This window comes from Apis dorsata, unplaced genomic scaffold (assembly GCF_000469605.1).
Source record: "Apis dorsata unplaced genomic scaffold, Apis dorsata 1.3 scaffold_757, whole genome shotgun sequence".
Classification (NCBI taxonomy): domain Eukaryota; kingdom Metazoa; phylum Arthropoda; class Insecta; order Hymenoptera; family Apidae; genus Apis; species Apis dorsata.
The window spans coordinates 75,857-96,316 of record NW_006263910.1 but is presented as its reverse complement, the minus strand read 5'-3'; the positions used below and the strand labels follow the sequence as shown (position 1 = coordinate 96,316).

Sequence of the window (20,460 nt, the reverse complement as noted above, 5' to 3'; positions counted from 1 at the left end):
TTTTTTTTTTTTTTCGTTTAACACGAAAATCAGGTAAATGAATCTTATTTTGACCACGTATACAAGAGACGAGTTTTCTTTTTGTTCGAAGAATATTAAGAAGTTCCCCGCTTTAGGAGAGTCGAATTCTCGAGGTGAAACGCGCACGTCGTGAATCTAAAACCTAAATTTTCTCTCCTTCTTTCTCTCCATAGCCATGTGAAGCAAGCGACAAGAATTTCTGTTCTATTCGCACAATTTAAACTCGAGAAACATCCTATATCCGATACGTGCTGTAACTTGGCCTCGCCATATCGGGAACACGATCGCGGCTGGGAATCGCTTATCAGGGTAGCAGTAACTGTCCATTCGGCGACGCTAGAATACCAATCGATTGGCCTCTTAAGGTCTTGCAGGATGTTTCTTCTCGTTTATTAATCAGGTCACTCGGTTATCCACGCGCGACCAATGTTTCCACAAATCCGTTTCTCCTTTGTATACAGATACTTTACCATTGATTTTGTTTTATTTTGATGTTCCAATAGAGATTCATCTTTCCAGATTGTTATAGTAGTAGCGATCTTCATCGCTACCACCCTTGCCAAAGATGAGTCCTCGAAAAACCGCGGTAAGAGACAACAGGTTGCATTTTATCCAAGGAGAGGAGCCAGACCGCCACCTTATGCGGTCCAAATGGAACCAATCGTCCAATATTCTCAGAGAGACCCGCTCTATAATCCTTTGGCGAGCTCTAAGAGCGACGATTTTTACGAAAAGGGTCCACTCAATTATTACCCGACCGAGCCGGAGCCAATCATCGAAATTATCATCAAGGAGTCCAACGAATCTCTGCCGACACCGGTACCTCCACCTCCACCTCCATCGCCAAGACCTACGAAAGAACCTATACAAGTGTTCTATGTGAAATACGAGAAAAAGAAGGGCTACGGGGATAAATCTCGTGTCGTCTACGATCCACCTGTACCCGCCCTGACACCTGTCGAGGATCACGAAGAGATCAAACCAGATAACCCAGCGCCTTATCCGGAAGAACCTGTTCACACAGTGACACCGACACCATCAGAACCTTCTACCACTCTAAGAGCTATCATTCGACCCGACAGTGAAGTATACCACTCTGGTTCTAGCGGTATTCGTGTCACCTTTGGCACGGAACAAGTGCCTCCGAATAATCACAATAAGCGTAGCGATTTGGACGCTCCGCCTACCCAACAACAGGCCAAACCAACTTCTACTCCTCCAGGATCGCCTAAAAGACAACACGGTCCATATCAACCGATTCAACCGATCCATCAACGAGTACCGCCAGCATTTCCGCAACAGAGGATCGCCAATTCTTTTCCACAGCAACAGGCGCTCCATCAACCTCTTCCACAGCCGCCACCTCTAAATTTTTTGCAGCAACAGCAGCCATCGTTTTCTCCTCCGCAAGCGAGAAGTCCGTTGCAAAGGCCTCAGCGTTTACCCATAACGATTCAAGGTTTGCCCGAAGTGCAACAACGAGCTCCGTTCAATAATTTTGGTACATCCCATCGTGTCAACATTAATCATCCTCAACAACCAGGATTCCCACCTACGCTGTCGGTTTCTCATCAGAACGTACAGTTACAGAATCAACCTTTGCCACCGAATCAAGGCAGTTCTTTCAACGTGGAGCAACAACCTCAACAACAAGTACCTTTGTCACCGTACAAACAACAGGAATTAGAGAAGCAAAGGTATCACGAGCAGCGTCGTCAACAGGAATTGCTAAAGCAACGAGAGCATCAAAGACAGCACGAGCAACAAAGACTCCAGGAGCATCAACGATTTTTAGAGCAGCAAAGGCTTTTGGATCAGCAAAGACAACAAGAACAACAGCGACAGCAAGATCATCAGAGATTGCAGGAACAGCAAAGAATACAAGAGCAACAGAGAATACAAGAGCAACAAAGAATACAAGAGCAACAGAGAATACAAGAACAACAGAGGATCCATGAACAACAAAGAATACAAGAGCAACAGAGATTACAGGAGCAGCAAAGATTGCATGAACAACGCAGAAGGAAACAAGAACAGGAGCAGAAATTATTGCAGGAACAGCAATATCGTGCACAATTAAAATATAATCAAGCACAACCGCCGAATATACCGCAAATACCAATTTCGCCTCAAATTCAAAAACCTGGAGGAGAAATTTTCAAAGCTGTTCCGAAACTCGAGCAACACTATGCGATTCGAGAAAATCCAATTCATCCCGGCCCTTTCCCACCTAATCCTGTAATACAGCCAACCGGGTTCTCAGAAACTTCACAAAATCAATACGTTTCCGCTCAACCATTGAGTTCATCGGATATTTTAAGAAATCCACCGAATGAATTTATAACCGATCAACAGCAGCACTTGAATACGAAACAACAAATCATTCAAAATCAGCAACAAGGATTTTTCTCGCAAAGTCTTCAACAACAGCAACAACAGCCACAACAACAACAACAACAGCGTTTCTCTGCGTCTCCTCAACGATCTTCGATCTGGAGTCGTCCATCGTTCTCCGGAAATAGCGCGAGTTCTTCTCAAAAAATTTACGCGACCCCGGTCAGTCCTTTGGAGGATTTCAACTCGATTTCGACGATCAGATCTTACGTTTCGAGTACGACAACTTCTACCACGACAACAACAACGACCACCGAGGCTCCAACCACAACTACAACTCTGTCTCCAAAGAAGGAGGCAAAAATTAAAGAAAATATTGCCAATTTACCAGATGAGGTGCCGGATGATATCAGAGAGCAGCTGCTCAGTTCCGGTATTTTGGGTAACGCCGACATACAAATACTTGATTACGACAAGGTCGGCGACATACCGATAGAGAAACTACCGCCGGAGGCCCTGGCGAATTTCTACGGCGCCGGAGGCGGCTCCGCGGTAGCTGCCAGCGAACCGGTCCCGTCGATCGTCAAGAAACCCAAAACGGCAGAGAGCGCGTCTTCCTCGACTTCCACTTCCTCAACAGTTTTGGCGAACAAGTCGGCTGCTGACAGCTCGACTAAGTTCGAGCAGGCCACCTTGCGGCCAGGTGGAGTGGAGATGAAAGTAGTACGCTTCGATCCGAATACGGAGCAAGGACAGGCTCTGGCAGATCAGCACATACGCGATGATGCTACCAGATTGAATCCCGTAACCGTGGGAGCGAGAGATGAATCCCAATATAATCGTTATTTACCGCTCAAAGTGAGTGGTGCATCCTTCCCCATCCCAGACGTACCGCAACTTAATGGTCGGAAGATCTCTAGTGTGGTTGTATTGGCACCTGTTGACTATAACTTTCAAGAAGATAAAGAGATCGAATCGAGACAAGGTAGGAGGGTGAGCGATGTCCAAGCAGTCAAGTTTCTCGCTGGTGACACTCTGAAGCAGCTGGTGAAAAAACCAACTGCGGAGAATTACAAGAAGTGGTTGGAACAGGAGAGCCGTACGGAACCGCAGAAACAGTCAGTGGTACTATTGGTAACCACGTAAGTGATAAATGCGAATTCGATGCCATAACTAACCACGCTTACTTACGCTCCGTTCACCTTCGTTAACTCTTTCAATCGCTTCAAATGATGCGTGCAATTATTCTGTAACGAACCATATTTTCTTCCATCTCATAAATGTTCCTTTCGATCCACTTCCGTGAACGTTTTCCAGTTAATAACTATCGAAACTATCACCGAGCTTCGCTTTCTTTCGATTTTCAAATAATATTTAATGATGTTATAGGCCAAAAGACACGGAGCAAGGTGAGAAAGAGATCTTCATGTATGATGTTGTCTCGCAAACTGTGAGCAAACTTGCTGGAGATCTGTCCACAGCGTTTGTAGATGCTGCCGAAAGTAATTCAGACAATACTGATTCTCTCACCGATTCAACTTTTTCGTCATATTGAGTGCTACGTGAATGAATAATACAAAAGATGAGATCTACTTAATAAATAAAAAAAGAAAAAAGGTTTACCGTGCCAAGTCCGAAAATAAAAACTCCTGTCATCTCGTATAATTTAAGATTACAACGAAATCGAAACAAATTTAATAAAAGGTAAAGAACATAAAAATACAAATATCCTTGTAGATACTTTAAATGTATTATTATGTATATATTGATTTTATACTTTTTTATATGAAATAAACGCAATATTTTTTTTACATGAAAATCTTTTGCTATCTTACTTAATATGAATTTTTTAAAATTTCAAAATAATTTTAATCAGGAATATATTTGTTAATTCAAATTAATTTAGATATTAAAAAATTAGTTATAACTTTAATTAAATTCAACAAGCGCAATTTAAATTTATTGCTTTTGATAAAATAAAATAAAAATTATTTATGTAAACTTCTATAAATAATAATATCTTTTATTGATAATTTCATTTTTTCAATTTCATTAATTTCAAGTTTTAGAATTAGTATTATTTATTTATAAAAAAATAAATTAACGATCTTTTAACGATCTTTAACGATAATTTAATTAATAATGTTATATATATTTTTAGTACTTTAAAATTTTTGAATAAAATAATTAATTTTTAATTGTTAACATTATATATAACATTATATTTTTACAATAATTACGATTTTTAAAAGTATATTATTATGTACTTACGTAAATGTAATATCTATATTTTTTATACAAAAACATTACGACACATCATTTTAAAACAAAAATGATAGAATATTATCGTATATTATTAAAATCAAATATATATAGACATTAAGAAAAATAATGTAAGAAATAGCATAAATATTGACTATTAGTGCCATCTTTTGAGTATCGAAGATATCAAAATCTTATCTTCTAAAAATACTCAAGAGATAGCGCTAATGATTTATTCCAATTTTATTTCTATCCTTCTTTTATTATTTACTCTCTTTGTCTTCTCGTTGTTTCATTTGCGGCACTCTGAAGATGGCGTTAATTCTCTAATTTTTACGTTTTCTATCCTTTTCTTACTATTCGTTCTCTTTATCTACATTTGAGTGAGTTTTATCGATACACTAGAGATGGCGCTAATGACACGATTTTTATTCTATTTTTGTCCTTCTATTGTTCTTGTCTAAATTTGTTTTACAAAATTATTTTATTTGTCAAAATTATTGATTAAATATCTTAATATAATCTATTCGATTCAATTTTTGTTTTTTTCATATTTATATATCATGTAATAATATTTTATATACATTTATATATATTCACTTTCTTATGTCGTAAAGAAATGTATCAGGTTAAAAAGCAATGTAAAGAAATTATTTTTTAAATTGGTTGATTTTACCAATTTCTATGATTGAATTGAATTGTTTTATGTTGTATCTTTTATTTATTGTTCTAAAAAACATATCAAACATTTTTTGCGATATTTCAAAATGTAGGATACAAAATATCATTAAATGTAAATCTATCCTATATTTCATCAATGCTAAAAGACTATGGTATAAAATATAATATGATATATAATATGATAAGTATTCTAGAATTTACTAGGGAATTATTGAAATACAACATAACAATATATAGTTATATTTTATTATTTTAAATTTGGTACGCATAGTTGCGAGTACGCATGTGTTTCATTTGCCACCAATAAGGTAGTTAATATTTTTATAAAATTGAAATCTAAAATATATCTTGATATTAACTGAAAAACGTAAGAATAAACGTATAATTTTTTATGTTTGCTTATTAATAATATTTTAATTATTTCAAACAAAATGTTTTTAACAAGTTGTATTATTATTATTTTATAGGTTATCTTGCTCTCATCGTTTTACATCAAAATGTTAAAAGGGTGATTTGCCAATATTCTGTTAAAGGAATTATATTATATTGAATATAAAAATGTCGAGCAGCAGTTCTGAAAGTAGTGATGATAGCCGTCATGAAAAATCTAGGAAAAGACATAAACATAAATATCCTAACCAAGAAAGACGATCGAACAGAAAGGAATTGTGCAACAAGAATAAAAGTTACAGAGATAGGAGAGAAGGTAGGGACGTTCACAAATTTAGCAGAGAAGTAAGAAGAGAAAATAATGATATACATCGTGATAGATCACAAGGCGAACGGGATAGGGCATATAGGGATAGTCGACATGATCATCCAAGGAGGGAGGATGATAGGCAATATGATAGAAGAAGATATGACAGATCACCTTTAAGAAGAGAAGAATCTCGTCCAAGACACAGAGATTATGAGGAGAAAACTAAAAAGCACAGAGAATCTATGGAATATACTAAGAAACATGACAATGTAAATAAAGAAACAAGGAATAATTTTGAAGAGGTAAAAGTAAAAAAAGAACCTTCACCAGAATGGGGTAAACCTATTGTTAAAACAGAACTTAAACCAAAGCCACAAGAAAAAGAGAAACCAAATTTTGAATTATCTGGAAAATTAACAGAAGACAGAAATACTGTTAATGGTGTAGTAATTAAATATTCTGAACCTCCAGATGCAAGAAAACCAAAACGTAGATGGAGATTATATCCTTTCAAAGGAGAAAAGGCATTGCCTACATTATATGTACATAGGCAATCAGCTTACCTTATGGGAAGAGACCGTAAAGTTGCTGACATTCCTTTAGATCATCCTTCATGTTCTAAGCAGCATGCTGTTTTACAATATCGTTTAGTATCTTTTCAAAAAGAAGGTGGTGGTGAAGGAAGAAGAGTTCGTCCTTACCTTATAGATCTAGAATCTGCAAATGGTACATTTGTAAATAATGTAAAATTGGAACCAAGAAGATACCATGAATTATTAGAAAGAGATGTAGTACGATTTGGATTCAGTTCTAGGGAATATGTTTTATTACATGAACATAGTAAAGATGATTCGTTAGATGATGATGTTCCCTTAACAACTACAAATGCAACTACTGTTACTACTACTGCATAGGTATTATTTTTTAATTTATAATATTTATTAAACGTTTTATTTCTTTTAGAAGTTAAGATATTTATATATTTTATTTCAGGATTTTACTGTAAAATATTTAAGAACTTATAAAATATTTTAAATATATTATCTGAATATATAATTTACTTATTAGGACAAATTATAAGGCTAAGTTATGATTCTTTTTAAGTAAAAAAACTATAAAAAAAATTAATCAATTCTTATATAGAGTATTAATAATAATATAATATTTGTTTTATGAAATTTTTTCTTAACAAAAAAAATTGTCAGCACACAAGTTTCACATTTTATCTAATCAGGAACAAAAATTGATTGTAAAAAATCATTTTTGAAATACATTGAAATTTATTCATTTATATTTAGAAATTTATTTACCCAACTTAAATAGTAAATTTTGTATGTTATATGCAATTTTATAACAGTATTTGTATATTGTATAGATATGTATATATAAAATATACAAAATTTATGTAGAAATTATTTTTTTAATATATTTTCTAATATAATTTTGTAAAAATATTTACAAAATTTGATTTTCTTACTTACAAACCACAAAATTTATAATATTATATAGACAATATATAATATTTTTTTTAAATAAAAGAATTAAAAAATATAATACAAAAATTATGAAATTATTTTTTTTATTTAATTTCCAAATACTAAATAGCATTTATTGATGTTCGTATCTTAATTTATAAATTCTTTTACCAATTCTATTTTTATAAACTATTTAGTCTTTTAATGTTCTAAGTAAAGAAAATTTCAGGCTTATTCTTATTATCCTATATTTCACAATAATTCTCTGGATGGATATTTATAATATTATTTTAATACTTTCATGGAAAAAATTATTGAAATTCAAAAAATATCAAATTTATATTAATAAAATATTTACACTCTTTGGATTTTATTGCTAATAAAATAATAATAATGAAATTTTAAAATATAAATTTCAAAAATTATCAGTTCAGTCACATTAAATTTAATCTTGTAATTAATTGTACTATTTTAAAAAGAATCACTATATTTATATGTAAAACTTAACAAATGTTTAATGTAATATGAATATCAATTTTAATGCTATATTTTATACTATAACTAAATATGAATTTGTACAATGAACAGTGAAAATTTAATCGTACTTTTGCGTCATTAAATAAATACATTAGTTACACTAAAGTAGTATCAAAAACTATTATAGATTAATCACGTATAATACTCTACAACTATTCTCGTTTCTTAGATACTAAACAATAAATTTGATTATCTGATTATTAACTAAACCTATTACTAAAAATCTTCTGCCACAATTTATGTAAAATAAATTTCAAATATTTAAATCTAAAATATGTACATATACATTAATATGGCAGTTTAAAGCTATGGAACTTTATACATGTTTCCAGTTTTGATTATGATTGATAATTATCATTGAAATTATAGATTCTGTTATAGAAACATATTTTAAATGATAATATCTATTACATCTTTAACAATTTCACGATCCATTTACTCTTACAGCATCCGTATTAATGTTCGTATACGTAACTATATTGTTACTATCTTCAACAACTGGAGTCTGTCTTAACAAATTTAATAATGCACTGTTTATCACTAAAGGTATATTAGCTTTACCATTTTGTAAATTAGAATGACTTCTTTGAATTTTCGGTAATGTATTCTTCGCGACGTTATCAGTTGATTCACCAGTTCCTCCAATAACACAATTCTTTAATGGAAGAACATTTTGTGAACTAATTAACGATGAACTAGGTCGAGTAGGTGGTGCTAAACTAATATTCGAGCTTAAAGAACTAGAGCTTCTACCTTCTAAACTTATTTCAGATCCCCGTCGTTCAGTTACATTTCTTTTATTTTTCCGTTGATCAGTCAATGATGTAAATGAATCTCTTTTTAATATCGCTTTAATAGTAGGATTAGTTAATTTCGAACTATCTAAAGTATTACATTTCTCAGTCATATTTGTGATCGATGCTCTTTTACGTTCTGATAAATTTAAACTAGATATCGATGATCTTTTATCACATTTTTTTTCCAATTGTTCTTTAATATCATTCGAAATGATATCTTTTTGTTCTTGCGATGCATCAGAATGCAAATTACTTTTTACATCTACGTTTGTACTAGCTTTATTTGTATTGGCTAAATTTTGATCGGATATGTGAATTGATCGTGGCACTTCGTATCCGTTTGTTGAATTTTCTTTTAGAATAATATCTTCGTTATCTGCTAATAATTCTAAATATTTTGGCATTTCCCCTGATTGTGATGTAGGTGTTGCATTATGAGAATTCTGAAGGAATGGTTGCATATCTCGACTACCTTCTGAACTGCTGGATTTCCATGAATTCCCTGAGAAAATTGATCTTATTACATTCAATTTCAATAAATAATTTTGATATGAATTAACGAGTGAGTAGAATAGAGACATTGATCGAGAAAGCAGGATACATACAGATGAGTTTCACGAAGAGAACCTACCTGAATTGTTATGATTTTGGTTCTCGTCAGCAAAGTAAGCCATGTTAGAGACGCCTGCAAGCATGAGCCATGCAATGATAAATATATATTCAAGCAAATTGTTAAATTTATATATTGAACACTTTAATGGTGATGCATCTTGTCGAGTTGAATCATAATTATTGAACATGATTATGTTCGAAACAATATGTTCATTTTATGATATGTGAAAAATAAATTGAATTTTTTAAATACATTCATTTATTAGATAATTCTATTAGTCAAAAAAGCAGTTATTAGCTTATTTAGAAATTAAATTTTACTATAAAACTATGAAAATCGTATAGATATACGATTATATCAATAAGCAATAGGAAAGGTTTTAGTCATAAATGATTGAACATTTTTAGGTGAATTTTTTTATATCATCCCCCAATTCAAAATAAAAACTTTTAACTTTTAATTTTGCAAACATGTCAAAAAGTTGATGCAAATGTACATCTTTAGACTGAAATGCATGTGAGGGGTGAGATAAAAAACATTGAACTTTGTAAGAACCATTCTAATAAGCGATCTGAAATCTTATAAGCTAAAATGTGTTTGCTCAATTGGCAATTAATACATTTGAAAAAAAATGTAGATTTATGTTCCATGCCAGAGAATCATATAATGCAAATCTATATATAATAAAAACTTACCCCTTCTAGATAAGTAATAACTAGCAACTGGATTTAATTGCGCATCCTCTATAGTACTTCGAAGACTAACTATATTTTCTAGACAAACTTTAAAACTTGGTCTGGTATCAACATCGCTCCAACAACGCAACATAAGTTGATGTAACGCGAGTGGACAATTCAAAGGTTTGGACAATCTTCCACCTGCACGTACATGATGCAATACTTCGATATTTGTTCTGGCAGGATACGGTTGTTGGCCCAACGACGTAATTTCCCACATTAATACACCAAATGCCCAGACATCACTCTGCGAGGTGAATACACCATCTACTAAAGATTCAGGTGCCATCCATCGAACAGGAAGTAATCCTTCTCCTTCCTATGATGGAAATTGAAATATTTATTTTATCTTTTTTTATTTTATACTAAAAATTATTATTAGATTATACAGAATATTTACTTTTCGATAATAATCGTTTTTGTATATATCTCTAGCAAGTCCAAAATCACCAATCTTAACAACACGATTCTCTCGATCTTTGGCCGATACCAAACAATTTCTACACGCAAGATCTCTATGTACAAAATGAAGCTCTTCTAAGTAACGGCATCCTCTTGCTACATCTTCACACATGGCAAGTAAATCTTGCAGTCGTAACGCGTGTGAATCCGATGGTTGCAGAGATCGACTTGCCCTTAAATAACTCAACAAGTCCCCAGCCTCCATTAGTTCCAACACTAATAACGGTGGATCCGTATCTAAGCAAACTCCTAAAAGTCTGAGTACATGTTTATGTCGAAAATGACTCATGAGTCTAGCTTCCTGAAGGAATTCTGTCTTTTCTTGAGCCGAAGCTCCCTTTCGAAGCGTTTTAATTGCGACTGGTGTAATTCCTGGCCTTTCCAAATCCTTCGCATTTCCTTGAAATACCTAAAAGATTTTGATATTTACAATAATGATATAATTTTACAATCTCACGAAGTATTTATAATTTATCACTTACTTCTCCGAAAGCTCCACTACCCAAAAATTTCGCTAATGTTATTTGTTCCCTTCTAATTTTAGGAAGGGTAGAATCGTCCGAATCGTTTTGCAATGTAGACGCGTATAACGCGTTGGATTGAACGAAATTTCCACGTGGTATCTCTCGAAGTGTCGCTAATTCGACATCGCTTACTAATGGAGGTAAGACCGCCTTTTTATCTTCTTTGCGTTGTCGGTACACTGCTGGATTACAAAAAAAGAACTTATCTTTTACAGTACTGTCGATACGACTTTTTATAAATTTAAACAAGAATTATTTTAAACGTTAAAAAATATATACTTTATTTATAATTATCATACACTTACGGCAAAGGAAATAACAGGAACAAATGAGCATAATAATGATAACAGGAACGCTAAGTCCCAACACTAAACCAAGATGTTGTTGAGCCGCTAATATCCCTCCGGTAGCTTCCGTTAAATCAATGATCGGGCTGGATCTGCTCCAACCACCGAAACCGTACGCGTTCCTAGCTTGAACTCGAAATCTGTACTTGTCATCCATGTCTCCTGTGATTATCCAGTAATTGTCTGTACCATTGTAATACAACTTCCAACTTGCGTTCCCAGTCGAGTCTATTTGCTCGTTAATCTCATTGATTTTCATCCCTTCCACACGATATAACGTGATTTGCGAACCATGAGCTTGTGCCGGTTTCCAATTCAATTGATAAACTGAATTACGAAGTTTGGTTACCGTAGGCATACCAGGAGCACTCGGTACATCACCTATTTTCCAAGTGAATTCAAAACGATGTATCATTGTAAAGAAAGCAAGGAGGTTAAACTTAAAATCAAAGTTTATTACCTAAAGTTTGAAACGTGAATCTTCCATCAGTTGGCCATACGAAATCCTTCTTGTAATTAGGATATCTCAGAAGTAAGTGGAATTTGTACAAAGTTCGAGGTTGCAGTTTCTTGATAAAATACGTCACTTTGTCCTTATCTACCTTGAAATCGTTTGCCACTTGCCAATCTTCCATGGCAACATCTTTATACTCTAACGTATATCTGACCATCAAGTTGATCGTTGGTATCCAAGATACGTTCAAGCTATTTACGCTAACTCCAGTTAAAGTTAAATTATTGGGTTCCGGATACATTTTAACTACTTGACTTGAACTTTCACTGTAAACATCGTTGACGTGAGTGGGATAAGCACGGACGAACACCAGATATTCTTGATCGGGTAACCACGGTTCTAACATGGTGAAGTATCTACCGTCCGTAGTACGCTCCGTACCCTTTATAAACTCTCCCTTCTGTCGTGCCCCATTTATTAATCGAACCAGTCTCCAATGCACTTCGTATCTCACTGCTGGGGCGTTTAATATTTTTGGCGGCATCCAATATACAATGGCCAAAGTTGGCGTGAGTGCTTCGACAGTGACGTTTTCTGGAGCCGTAGGTGTTCCTGCTTCGGTTTGTAATACAACACCGGAACCAAATTCTAAGCTCATCGATTCCAAATTGGCATAATAATTACTCAAAGCCAGTTTCAATCCATAATTCGTAAAAGGCTTCAAATCCTTTATTTCGTATTCTTTGTTGTAAGTTTGTAACTTTATCCTATCGCCGCTCTCGCACATATTAGGATCATTTTCTAAACACTGAGATACGTATATCGTGTACAATGTGGTGGGTAAACTGTATCTTTCGCAACCAAATTGTGGAATAGGCTCGGGAAGTCTGACGGTAATACTGTTTGCCGATTTTTTCATTTCTTCCACATTGTAGGATACTTGATGAGGGATCAAACAGTTCGTGATCGGATAGGTTTGCAAGGATTTTCCAAGAGCTTTAATGCTTCGTACGGATGGCAAATAGAAGCGTCTGATCTCCGCGTCATCGGGATATTTTTTATTTACAAAGTAAATCTGATCTTCCGCGATATTGGACCAATAAATATTCATCTTATCGACCGTTAATGATTTTGGCGGTAATCCTTTATTGAAACTCGCGCTTGCTATCAAATTACATGCACAACCATCGATATCGGCGATATTTAAGTGACCTTCTAACGAAATCCAATACATGACCGGTTTCTGAAAATTGGTACTGTCGATGGTCATTACAGGACTAACGGACGGTCTGTAAGGACAGGAACAATCATCTATATAATTGAAGAACGGTTGAATGTCTCTCCCGTCTAAATTAGATTGCATTATTATCCCGCCATCTTTTTTAGTCTCTATCCAATACAATGATCTGTAATAGATTAAAACAGATTATAAAATAAACTTAAAGGACACGTTGAAAAAGATTCTGTAAAAATAGTAGCTACCCTGTGGATGGTAATATATCAAGATTTACGATACGTCTGCTCGACGTGACGATACTTTCATACTTGAGAATTCCAACTTGCCACATGGTTAAGTCTAATTTCATTATGCGTCCGCCATTTTCTTTATAACTCAACTCAGACCAGTAAAGATGCCTCGCAACCCAATCGACAGTTATGCTAAGTGCACTATTGTTTAATGCCAACATTTTAGTAGCATTTGATCCATTCAAATCCGATGTTACCAGTTCCCTCATTTCGTTGATCCAATAAATCTTGCTCTCTGCAGCCAGATAAGTAACCTCGACCGCGATATGTCGAGTAATTGTATAGTTCACTTCCTGATCTAAATCGGATATTCTAACCGCGTCCATTGTAGCGACCAACAATTGTGGCACCGGATTTTCGTATATCGTGGAAATGTTGATCACGTCTGTGTACAATCCTGCGCCAATTTTCGTATGGGCTCGAACTTGAAAATAATATGTCATATTTGGCAAGAGGTCTTGAACGGTGTACTCTAACAATGTGGATGGGATAAGTGATTGATCGCAGATTTGTATCTCGACGTTGTGCTCCTTGAACCAACATTGTACCGTATACCCTGTGATCAGACCATTCGTGAACTCGGGCTGATCCCATCTGTAAATCAATCGTCAATCATTTGAAATAAATAAATTCTACTAACTACGATAAATATCATCATCATTTACCTAAATATCGCAAATATATCAATGTTTTCGCTCAGCGGTTCTTTATGGAATTCTATAAATGCTCTGGAATTCGTTGGCTGACTCGGAACACTCTGCGGTGATCTCAATATCTTTCTCGTATGATGAGCCGTTTCCCAATACGTAAACGCTTTTACAGTGACTTCGAGAACCGAATAAGGTAAAATCTGTTCGGAATTATTGTAAGGCATCGATGTTTCCGTAGTTATTTCTGGATTTGAATTGGTGTTGATATAATCCGCAAATTTCACTTCATAAAACACAGTCCCATAATTGATATTCTCCACCGGATCCCAGGATATGTTGAAGTTTCTCCATGTTCCTTCTACTCTAATACTGTCATAATTGACGGCGTTGGGCAATACCGTTACAGTCTCGGATGTAAAGTTCTTCGGATATTGATGGAGTGCCGGATCCATGATAGCTACCATGTGAAGGCCCGACAAAGTGATACCATTTATTATAGCCGTGTTTTGGCCAGACAAATCGCCTATCACCGCATTCCGATCGTCTTGAAGCCAGAGAAGATGTTCTGAGAAGTAGCATAAAGGACCTTGCATGTTTGGATGTTGCAGAGCAGAGATCTTAAAAGATAATATCAAAGAAAAAGTATTATTATAATTTCCTTTTTCATAAAATTTATTTGAAATATAATTTAACGATAAAAACCTTTTCAGGCACGATTTTGTGGCTCATAGAAATCCTCTCAGACGTTGGTGCTCGATAAACAATAGATCCACTTTCGTAACTCCGAACGATCCAATAAACGAATCTGTTTTCTGTGTCCAATGTTAACCCCATCACTTGTTTTCCATTAAATATTTCATCCGAGTGATAATATCTTCTGTCCTGTCCGTTTAGACGAGCTACTTCAACAGCATGGCCTGTCGACCAATATAGATATGCTTCCAAAGAATCGATCATTAATTCTTTAACGATGGCCAGGATCGACATGGGTTCTTGATGAGATCCATTTAAATTAGCTCTTGTTATCTAAACGAGAAATATAGACAGATGAATTAATATGGATTAAAATATCTGACTAATAAGATTAAAAAATATAATCATTTGATTTACAATTTGTTGCTTTGGATTAGCCCAATACAATTTTTTCGATATCCAATCGACGGCAACGCTTCCGACAGAGTGAATATTCATCTTCATCTTTTGATGACTCGTGATATTGTAACGATACAATGCAGAATTGTTTCCTACGATGTAGAGTACATCTTTATACCAACTGACATCAACAATATGATAATCAACCTCCGCTTCTTTCAAACTCGCTTTGTATATCAAAGTATCGATATTTTCTCCGGTCACATCGCTCCTTAGGAGACCTTCGTTCGCGGACCACAATATGGACGCGTGCGATCCGTCTCTAGAAAATTAATCAAAAATGATTAATCATAAATGAATATCGATCAAACGTGTTCTTTTTGCCAAGAAGAAGAAGAAACAAATTTCAAATGATTTGATTAATTTTACCTCAATGTTCGACCCCTAAACTCGGTGGACCAAGGTCCTCTGCCAGCGCTCGTGTAAGCTGCCGCTTTAATCGAGTATTCTGATTTCTCTCGAAGATTATGCACAGTATAAGACGAGCCAGCGATATCTTTCTGATGGATCGTCTCTCCGGTAGACTCGTCTTTGATCTCCAATTCGTAAGACCAATTCTGCCAAGCGCCTTTCCCCTGACCGCCCAACAGATGAGGCGCTTGCCAGGAAACTTTCGCCCTCTCCACCCCCAACACAGCTTGCACGCCTGTAGGAGGATTTACGGGGACAGGAACGGGCTGGCTCGCGTCCATAAGTACATTGACACTGACAAATGAACCGTTCGATCTGGAAGGAAGAAACGTTCATTCAAGCGTTCGTATCGGCATCGACGTTGACCGAATAAGAATAAACTTTCGCACCTATCTGGATAAGCATTGTGAAAATATCTGTTTTGTCCCGAATGGTATCCTTCTATCAATACCTCTTCCCCATTCGTCCAATAAAACAAACCGTTCGCCATAGCCAAGGAGACCACGTTCTTGAATTTCGGTTGCTGCGTATTGGCGCGAAGATTTAAAACTTCGCGACCATCCAAAGAGACAGATATTACGGTGTTTTGAATATGATGGGGAACCAATAAACGAAAGTTCGTGTGATCCACGGTGAATGCTCCTAAATCGGCGTCTTCTAGAATCAAATATGGCTGAACCTGCGAAAATTGATCTAAGGTTATTTGCAATTGAATGTTTCGAAGGAGGAAGCAAATTGGTTGAACATTAGCAGATAGAAATCAATTTTCTCATCATATATCGTTGGAAACGTACCTCGTGCTTCACTCCATTGCTTATGTCAGCCAGATCTAATCGATATAAACCGCCTCTGGTGACCCAGAACAAGTAACCGTTGTACGGATCTACCTCGATGTGTGTGGGTCGCGTTAAGAAACCAGCCACGGCTACCGTCAAACCTCTTCCGTCTAAATTGCATCTAGCTATCTGCCAAACCGTGGTCGCGTGTTTCACCTCGCCCAAAATGTACAGGTGAAGGTTTAACCAATCAACGGATAGACTGAGAGGCTTGAAGTTCACTTGGCTGGGGCTAAGTATCATCGTGGGTGTCGTTCGTTTCGTGATTGACGTTCTGTACACGTATCCCAAAGAATCGGAAATGAAAAGCTGCGCGGAGGCTACGTGAATCGCCACTCCTCGAATTGTGCTCGTGTTTTCGTAAACCACACTGGGATCGTCCAACATATCCGCGTCCTGTTTCATAACCACGTGCTGACCTCCAAGAATTAAAATAGGTTGTTGCGTGTCTTTCACTGGAACATGACGAATACTTTTAACATCTCTCTTTTTGGATCTTATCGTTTGGATAATGATCATTTGATCAGTTTGAAAGTTTAATTCGCGCAGCGATGAAACGTACCAGCCGGTTCTGGATTTGTCATGATGTAAGTTACCGCAGGTGGTCCCTCACCAACTCCGTTTCTCATGGTCACGCTAATGGAATAATTCTTGTTCGGTTCAAGATTTTGGAACATGTAGTGATCCGTGTTCTCCGATGCTGGTATATCCTGTCGATCGATTATAAAACAATATTAATCAAACTGTCAAAGTATCTTTCCCTTTCGATCCCTCGTTGGACATGTACAATTGGTATGCGAATAGGAAGAGAAACGCCATGCCAGAAACGTATTTCGTGAGAGATCTGGTTCTTACAAGTTAACAAACTGATGTTATCAGGATCATGAGTAACGATTAATTAATAAAGGTCCATGTACAATAATATGTAAGTATTATTCGATATAAATAATTTTATTTAAAATTTAAAAAACTATGGTTAATCGTATCAACAGGCAGTATCAATATAAATTATAAATATATTCTATAATTTAAAAGGATTAAAATCGAAGAAAACATGCATACGTTCCAAACATGCTTTTACTTATCAATGTACATTATATTTGGGGGAAAGTGTGCAGCCTTGTAGAACCAGTTGCTATTTCGGACAGTGCTTTCTACTACGACAGTTAGAAAGAAGAGAGAAGAGCAATCGACTTTATATCGATGTGCTAAATAATGATTACAACAGCTTAAAGAGAATAGCTCGAGGCTTTGACTCGTGTCAGAGAATAATGAATTTTGTCAATAGTAATAGATAACTACGCTCAACGACAAAAAGATTTCAAGAGAAGAAACGAACGATCGATGAGAGTATCGTTTGCATTATTGTAGTTCTGGCGTGGCGTATACCTTAAGCTGGGAGTGATCAGCCCCTTGCAGACGCAGGACATAAGACAAAAGTGGCCCATTGGGGAAAGGGCCCGGTTCCCAAGACACAGACGCGCGGCAACTGTCTACTGCCACCGCTCTTACAATTACCGGTGCTGAGGTTGGTAAACCGGCCGCGAGCGTTCGTATCACGACGCTTGGAGCGGAGACGATAGGCTCGGGATTGTGCTGAGACGATTTTAAAAGTAACGCTACGCGAAACTGTAATTCAACGGATGAAAGAATATAAATAATCGATATAAATAATGGGAATAACATAGAATACACATATTATTAATAGATTAAATATCTATAATAGATATAGAGAACTTACCCTGTACTTTGTATAAGGTTGCAAATTCTCGACCAAAATCTGATCATCCTCACCCCACGATTGATTTCTGCAATATTGCCATGTCTCGGCCAATTCTTCGTACCTCCATTGCACTAAGTACGAAATGCCTCCGCCACGTCTTTCGATGTCTATTCCTTTCCATTCAAGACGCAAGGAAGTCGCGGTCAACGAGTCAGCTACCAGTGCTGGTGCCGGTGGAATACCTATTTCCGCTGATAACGAGCATCGATGGATATCAGTATCGTTATTGCGTAGAGATCGTATATTTGATCACGAGGATCACATGTAAATTAGACAAAAATCGAATATCGATATTGCGATATTGTTGTTGTTTCCTATTCGACCGTCAATTCATAATATAACCACGTTATTATAGTTATTGTGCATTAACATTATTTAATTTGAAAAAAATTTTTTAATGGAATTTGAAAAAAAAGTCAATGACGAATTACTTTTGAATGACAAAGAGGATGAGACTTTAGATGATTTCGCGGAATATAAGAAAATACTCGATGAACTGAAAGTTTCGTTCTTTGAAAGATGGAAGATTAACAAAGTCGATAACGTTAATCTAAACGATTTCGAACGATTTCGAACAATTGGGACCGGTGCATTCGGACGTGTTATACTCGTGAAATATAAAACTTCTGAAACTTTCTACGCTATGAAAATCTTGGATAAATCGAAACTCGTGAAATTGAAGCAGGTGGATCATACGTACAACGAAAAGAGGATATTAGAATGCGTCAGATTCCCGTTTATCGTCTTCATGGAATTCTGTTTCAAAGACAATTCGTACGTGTATATGGTGTTACCGTATATCAGTGGTGGAGAAATGTTCACGCATTTAAGGCGAATGGGAAAGTTCGAGGAAAATCTGGCACGATTCTACGCCGCCCAAGTTGCTCTTGCATTAGAATATCTTCATCATTGTAGCCTCGTTTATAGAGATTTGAAACCAGAAAATATTTTAATTCAGAATACGGGCTATCTCAAAATAACGGACTTTGGCTTCTGTAAAATGATCAACGGTAGAACTTGGACTCTTTGCGGTACTCCTGAATATCTCGCGCCGGAAGTGATATTGTCGAAAGGATACGGCAAATCTGTCGATTGGTGGAGTTTTGGCGTTTTAATTTACGAGATGAATGCTGGTTATCCGCCATTCTTTTCGCGAGATCCGATGAAAATATACGAGAAGATCGTCGCTGGTAAATACAAATTCGCTCATCATTTCGGTGGAGAATTAAGAGATATTTTGAAGAACATACTGCAAGTAGATCTTACAAAGAGATACGGTAATTTGAAATCTGGTAGCATGGATATCAAAAGTCACAAATGGTTTCAGCCGATCAAATGGTTAGACGTGTATAATCAAAAGATGTTACCTACTTTTATACCGAAATGCATATCGCCTGATGACACTAGCAACTTCGATTATTACGATGAGGAACCATTAAAAGTGGCCACGGTAGATCGTTACGCTAAAGAATTCGAGAAGTTTTAATCGAAAATCGTGATTCAAAGATGACGTGTATTAAAAATACAGATCCTAAAGAGGAAGTATCTTTATGCGAACAAATTTTAAAGATCGTTCATTATAGGTATAATAAAGTGTATATTACCTTTTAATTGTTGAAAGTAACGATTTAGGGCATCGTGACAACCCAGAACACAATACAATTCTTTGGGTGGTAGCAATTCTTGGGTTCCATTCTACAAAATAATGAAATTGACGTTAGGATTGATGTATTATTGCGTTCAGTGAAACGATAGTATAACAGAATAGATAATAGAATGATAGAAAATAATAGAATATATAAGAAAAAGAAAGTGACATTTAACATTAGAATTAGAAATAACTTGTTTTGTACTATACCATATTGTTTTATTGTTTGAATGTACACTATAATTAATGCTTTGATATATACTAATATTACCATATTATTTTAATTTATACTAACGCAAACAGCTTGACAACTCGTATCGAGTGCTCGTTGCCATGCTCCACAGCCTTTTGTGCACTGGAACAAACGGAATAAATGCACATTAGACTGTACTACACAATGTTTGTTACGCGCCAACTTTTCCCATTGTAGAAACACCGTATCACAAACTTATAAGCTTACGATTGAACAATATGTAAAAACATTGAATATATAATTCAATAAATTCGTG

At 35.6% G+C, this 20,460-nt stretch overlaps 4 protein-coding genes across 11 annotated transcripts in view; 3 read left to right on the top strand and 1 right to left on the bottom strand.

Moving 5' to 3' along the window:
- Positions 1-4,169, top strand: part of LOC102672901 (histone-lysine N-methyltransferase 2D-like) — a 5,584-nt gene extending 1,415 nt beyond the window's left edge. For both annotated transcript variants that reach the window (XM_006622798.2, XM_006622796.2), the window contains 2 exons: positions 541-3,497; positions 3,745-4,169. In XM_006622798.2, coding sequence (XP_006622861.1) covers positions 673-3,497; positions 3,745-3,910 — 2,991 coding nt within the window. In that variant the 5' untranslated portion in view covers positions 541-672 and the 3' untranslated portion in view covers positions 3,911-4,169. The remainder of the gene's footprint in view (positions 1-540; positions 3,498-3,744) is intronic.
- A 1,364-nt stretch (positions 4,170-5,533) lies between these two features.
- LOC102672591 (smad nuclear interacting protein 1) lies at positions 5,534-7,289 on the top strand. 2 transcript variants are annotated; one of them, XM_006622794.2, is made up of 3 exons: positions 5,534-5,665; positions 5,766-6,912; positions 6,992-7,289. In XM_006622794.2, the coding sequence occupies exon 2, from the start codon at positions 5,857-5,859 to the stop codon at positions 6,910-6,912; it is 1,056 nt and encodes a 351-aa protein (XP_006622857.1). In that variant the 5' UTR covers positions 5,534-5,665; positions 5,766-5,856; the 3' UTR covers positions 6,992-7,289. The 2 variants fall into 2 exon arrangements, with proteins under 2 accessions (XP_006622857.1, XP_006622858.1); XM_006622795.2 differs by having other exon boundaries at positions 5,538-5,606.
- A 1,046-nt stretch (positions 7,290-8,335) lies between these two features.
- LOC102672037 (proto-oncogene tyrosine-protein kinase ROS) overlaps positions 8,336-20,460 on the bottom strand; it is a 27,727-nt gene continuing 15,602 nt past the window's right edge. For 3 of the 6 annotated variants that reach the window (XM_006622788.2, XM_031513833.1, XM_031513832.1), the window contains 19 exons: positions 20,247-20,306; positions 19,908-19,998; positions 18,262-18,494; positions 17,910-18,149; positions 17,083-17,230; positions 16,479-16,975; positions 16,074-16,363; positions 15,643-15,999; positions 15,232-15,535; positions 14,824-15,147; positions 14,137-14,738; positions 13,427-14,065; positions 11,951-13,350; positions 11,449-11,871; positions 11,102-11,325; positions 10,558-11,028; positions 10,116-10,476; positions 9,439-9,492; positions 8,336-9,309 (listed from right to left, as the gene is read on the bottom strand). In XM_006622788.2, the coding sequence (XP_006622851.1) occupies positions 8,435-9,309; positions 9,439-9,492; positions 10,116-10,476; positions 10,558-11,028; positions 11,102-11,325; positions 11,449-11,871; positions 11,951-13,350; positions 13,427-14,065; positions 14,137-14,738; positions 14,824-15,147; positions 15,232-15,535; positions 15,643-15,999; positions 16,074-16,363; positions 16,479-16,975; positions 17,083-17,230; positions 17,910-18,149; positions 18,262-18,494; positions 19,908-19,998; positions 20,247-20,306 (7,593 nt within the window). In that variant the 3' untranslated portion in view covers positions 8,336-8,434. The remainder of the gene's footprint in view (positions 9,310-9,438; positions 9,493-10,115; positions 10,477-10,557; positions 11,029-11,101; positions 11,326-11,448; positions 11,872-11,950; positions 13,351-13,426; positions 14,066-14,136; positions 14,739-14,823; positions 15,148-15,231; positions 15,536-15,642; positions 16,000-16,073; positions 16,364-16,478; positions 16,976-17,082; positions 17,231-17,909; positions 18,150-18,261; positions 18,495-19,907; positions 19,999-20,246; positions 20,307-20,460) is intronic. The other 3 variants (XM_006622789.2, XM_006622791.2, XM_006622790.2) reach the window with 3 other exon arrangements.
- On the top strand, positions 18,698-20,034 carry LOC116186475 (cAMP-dependent protein kinase catalytic subunit 1-like). Its single transcript, XM_031513834.1, has one exon. The coding sequence runs from the start codon at positions 18,701-18,703 to the stop codon at positions 19,787-19,789; it is 1,089 nt and encodes a 362-aa protein (XP_031369694.1). The 5' UTR covers positions 18,698-18,700; the 3' UTR covers positions 19,790-20,034.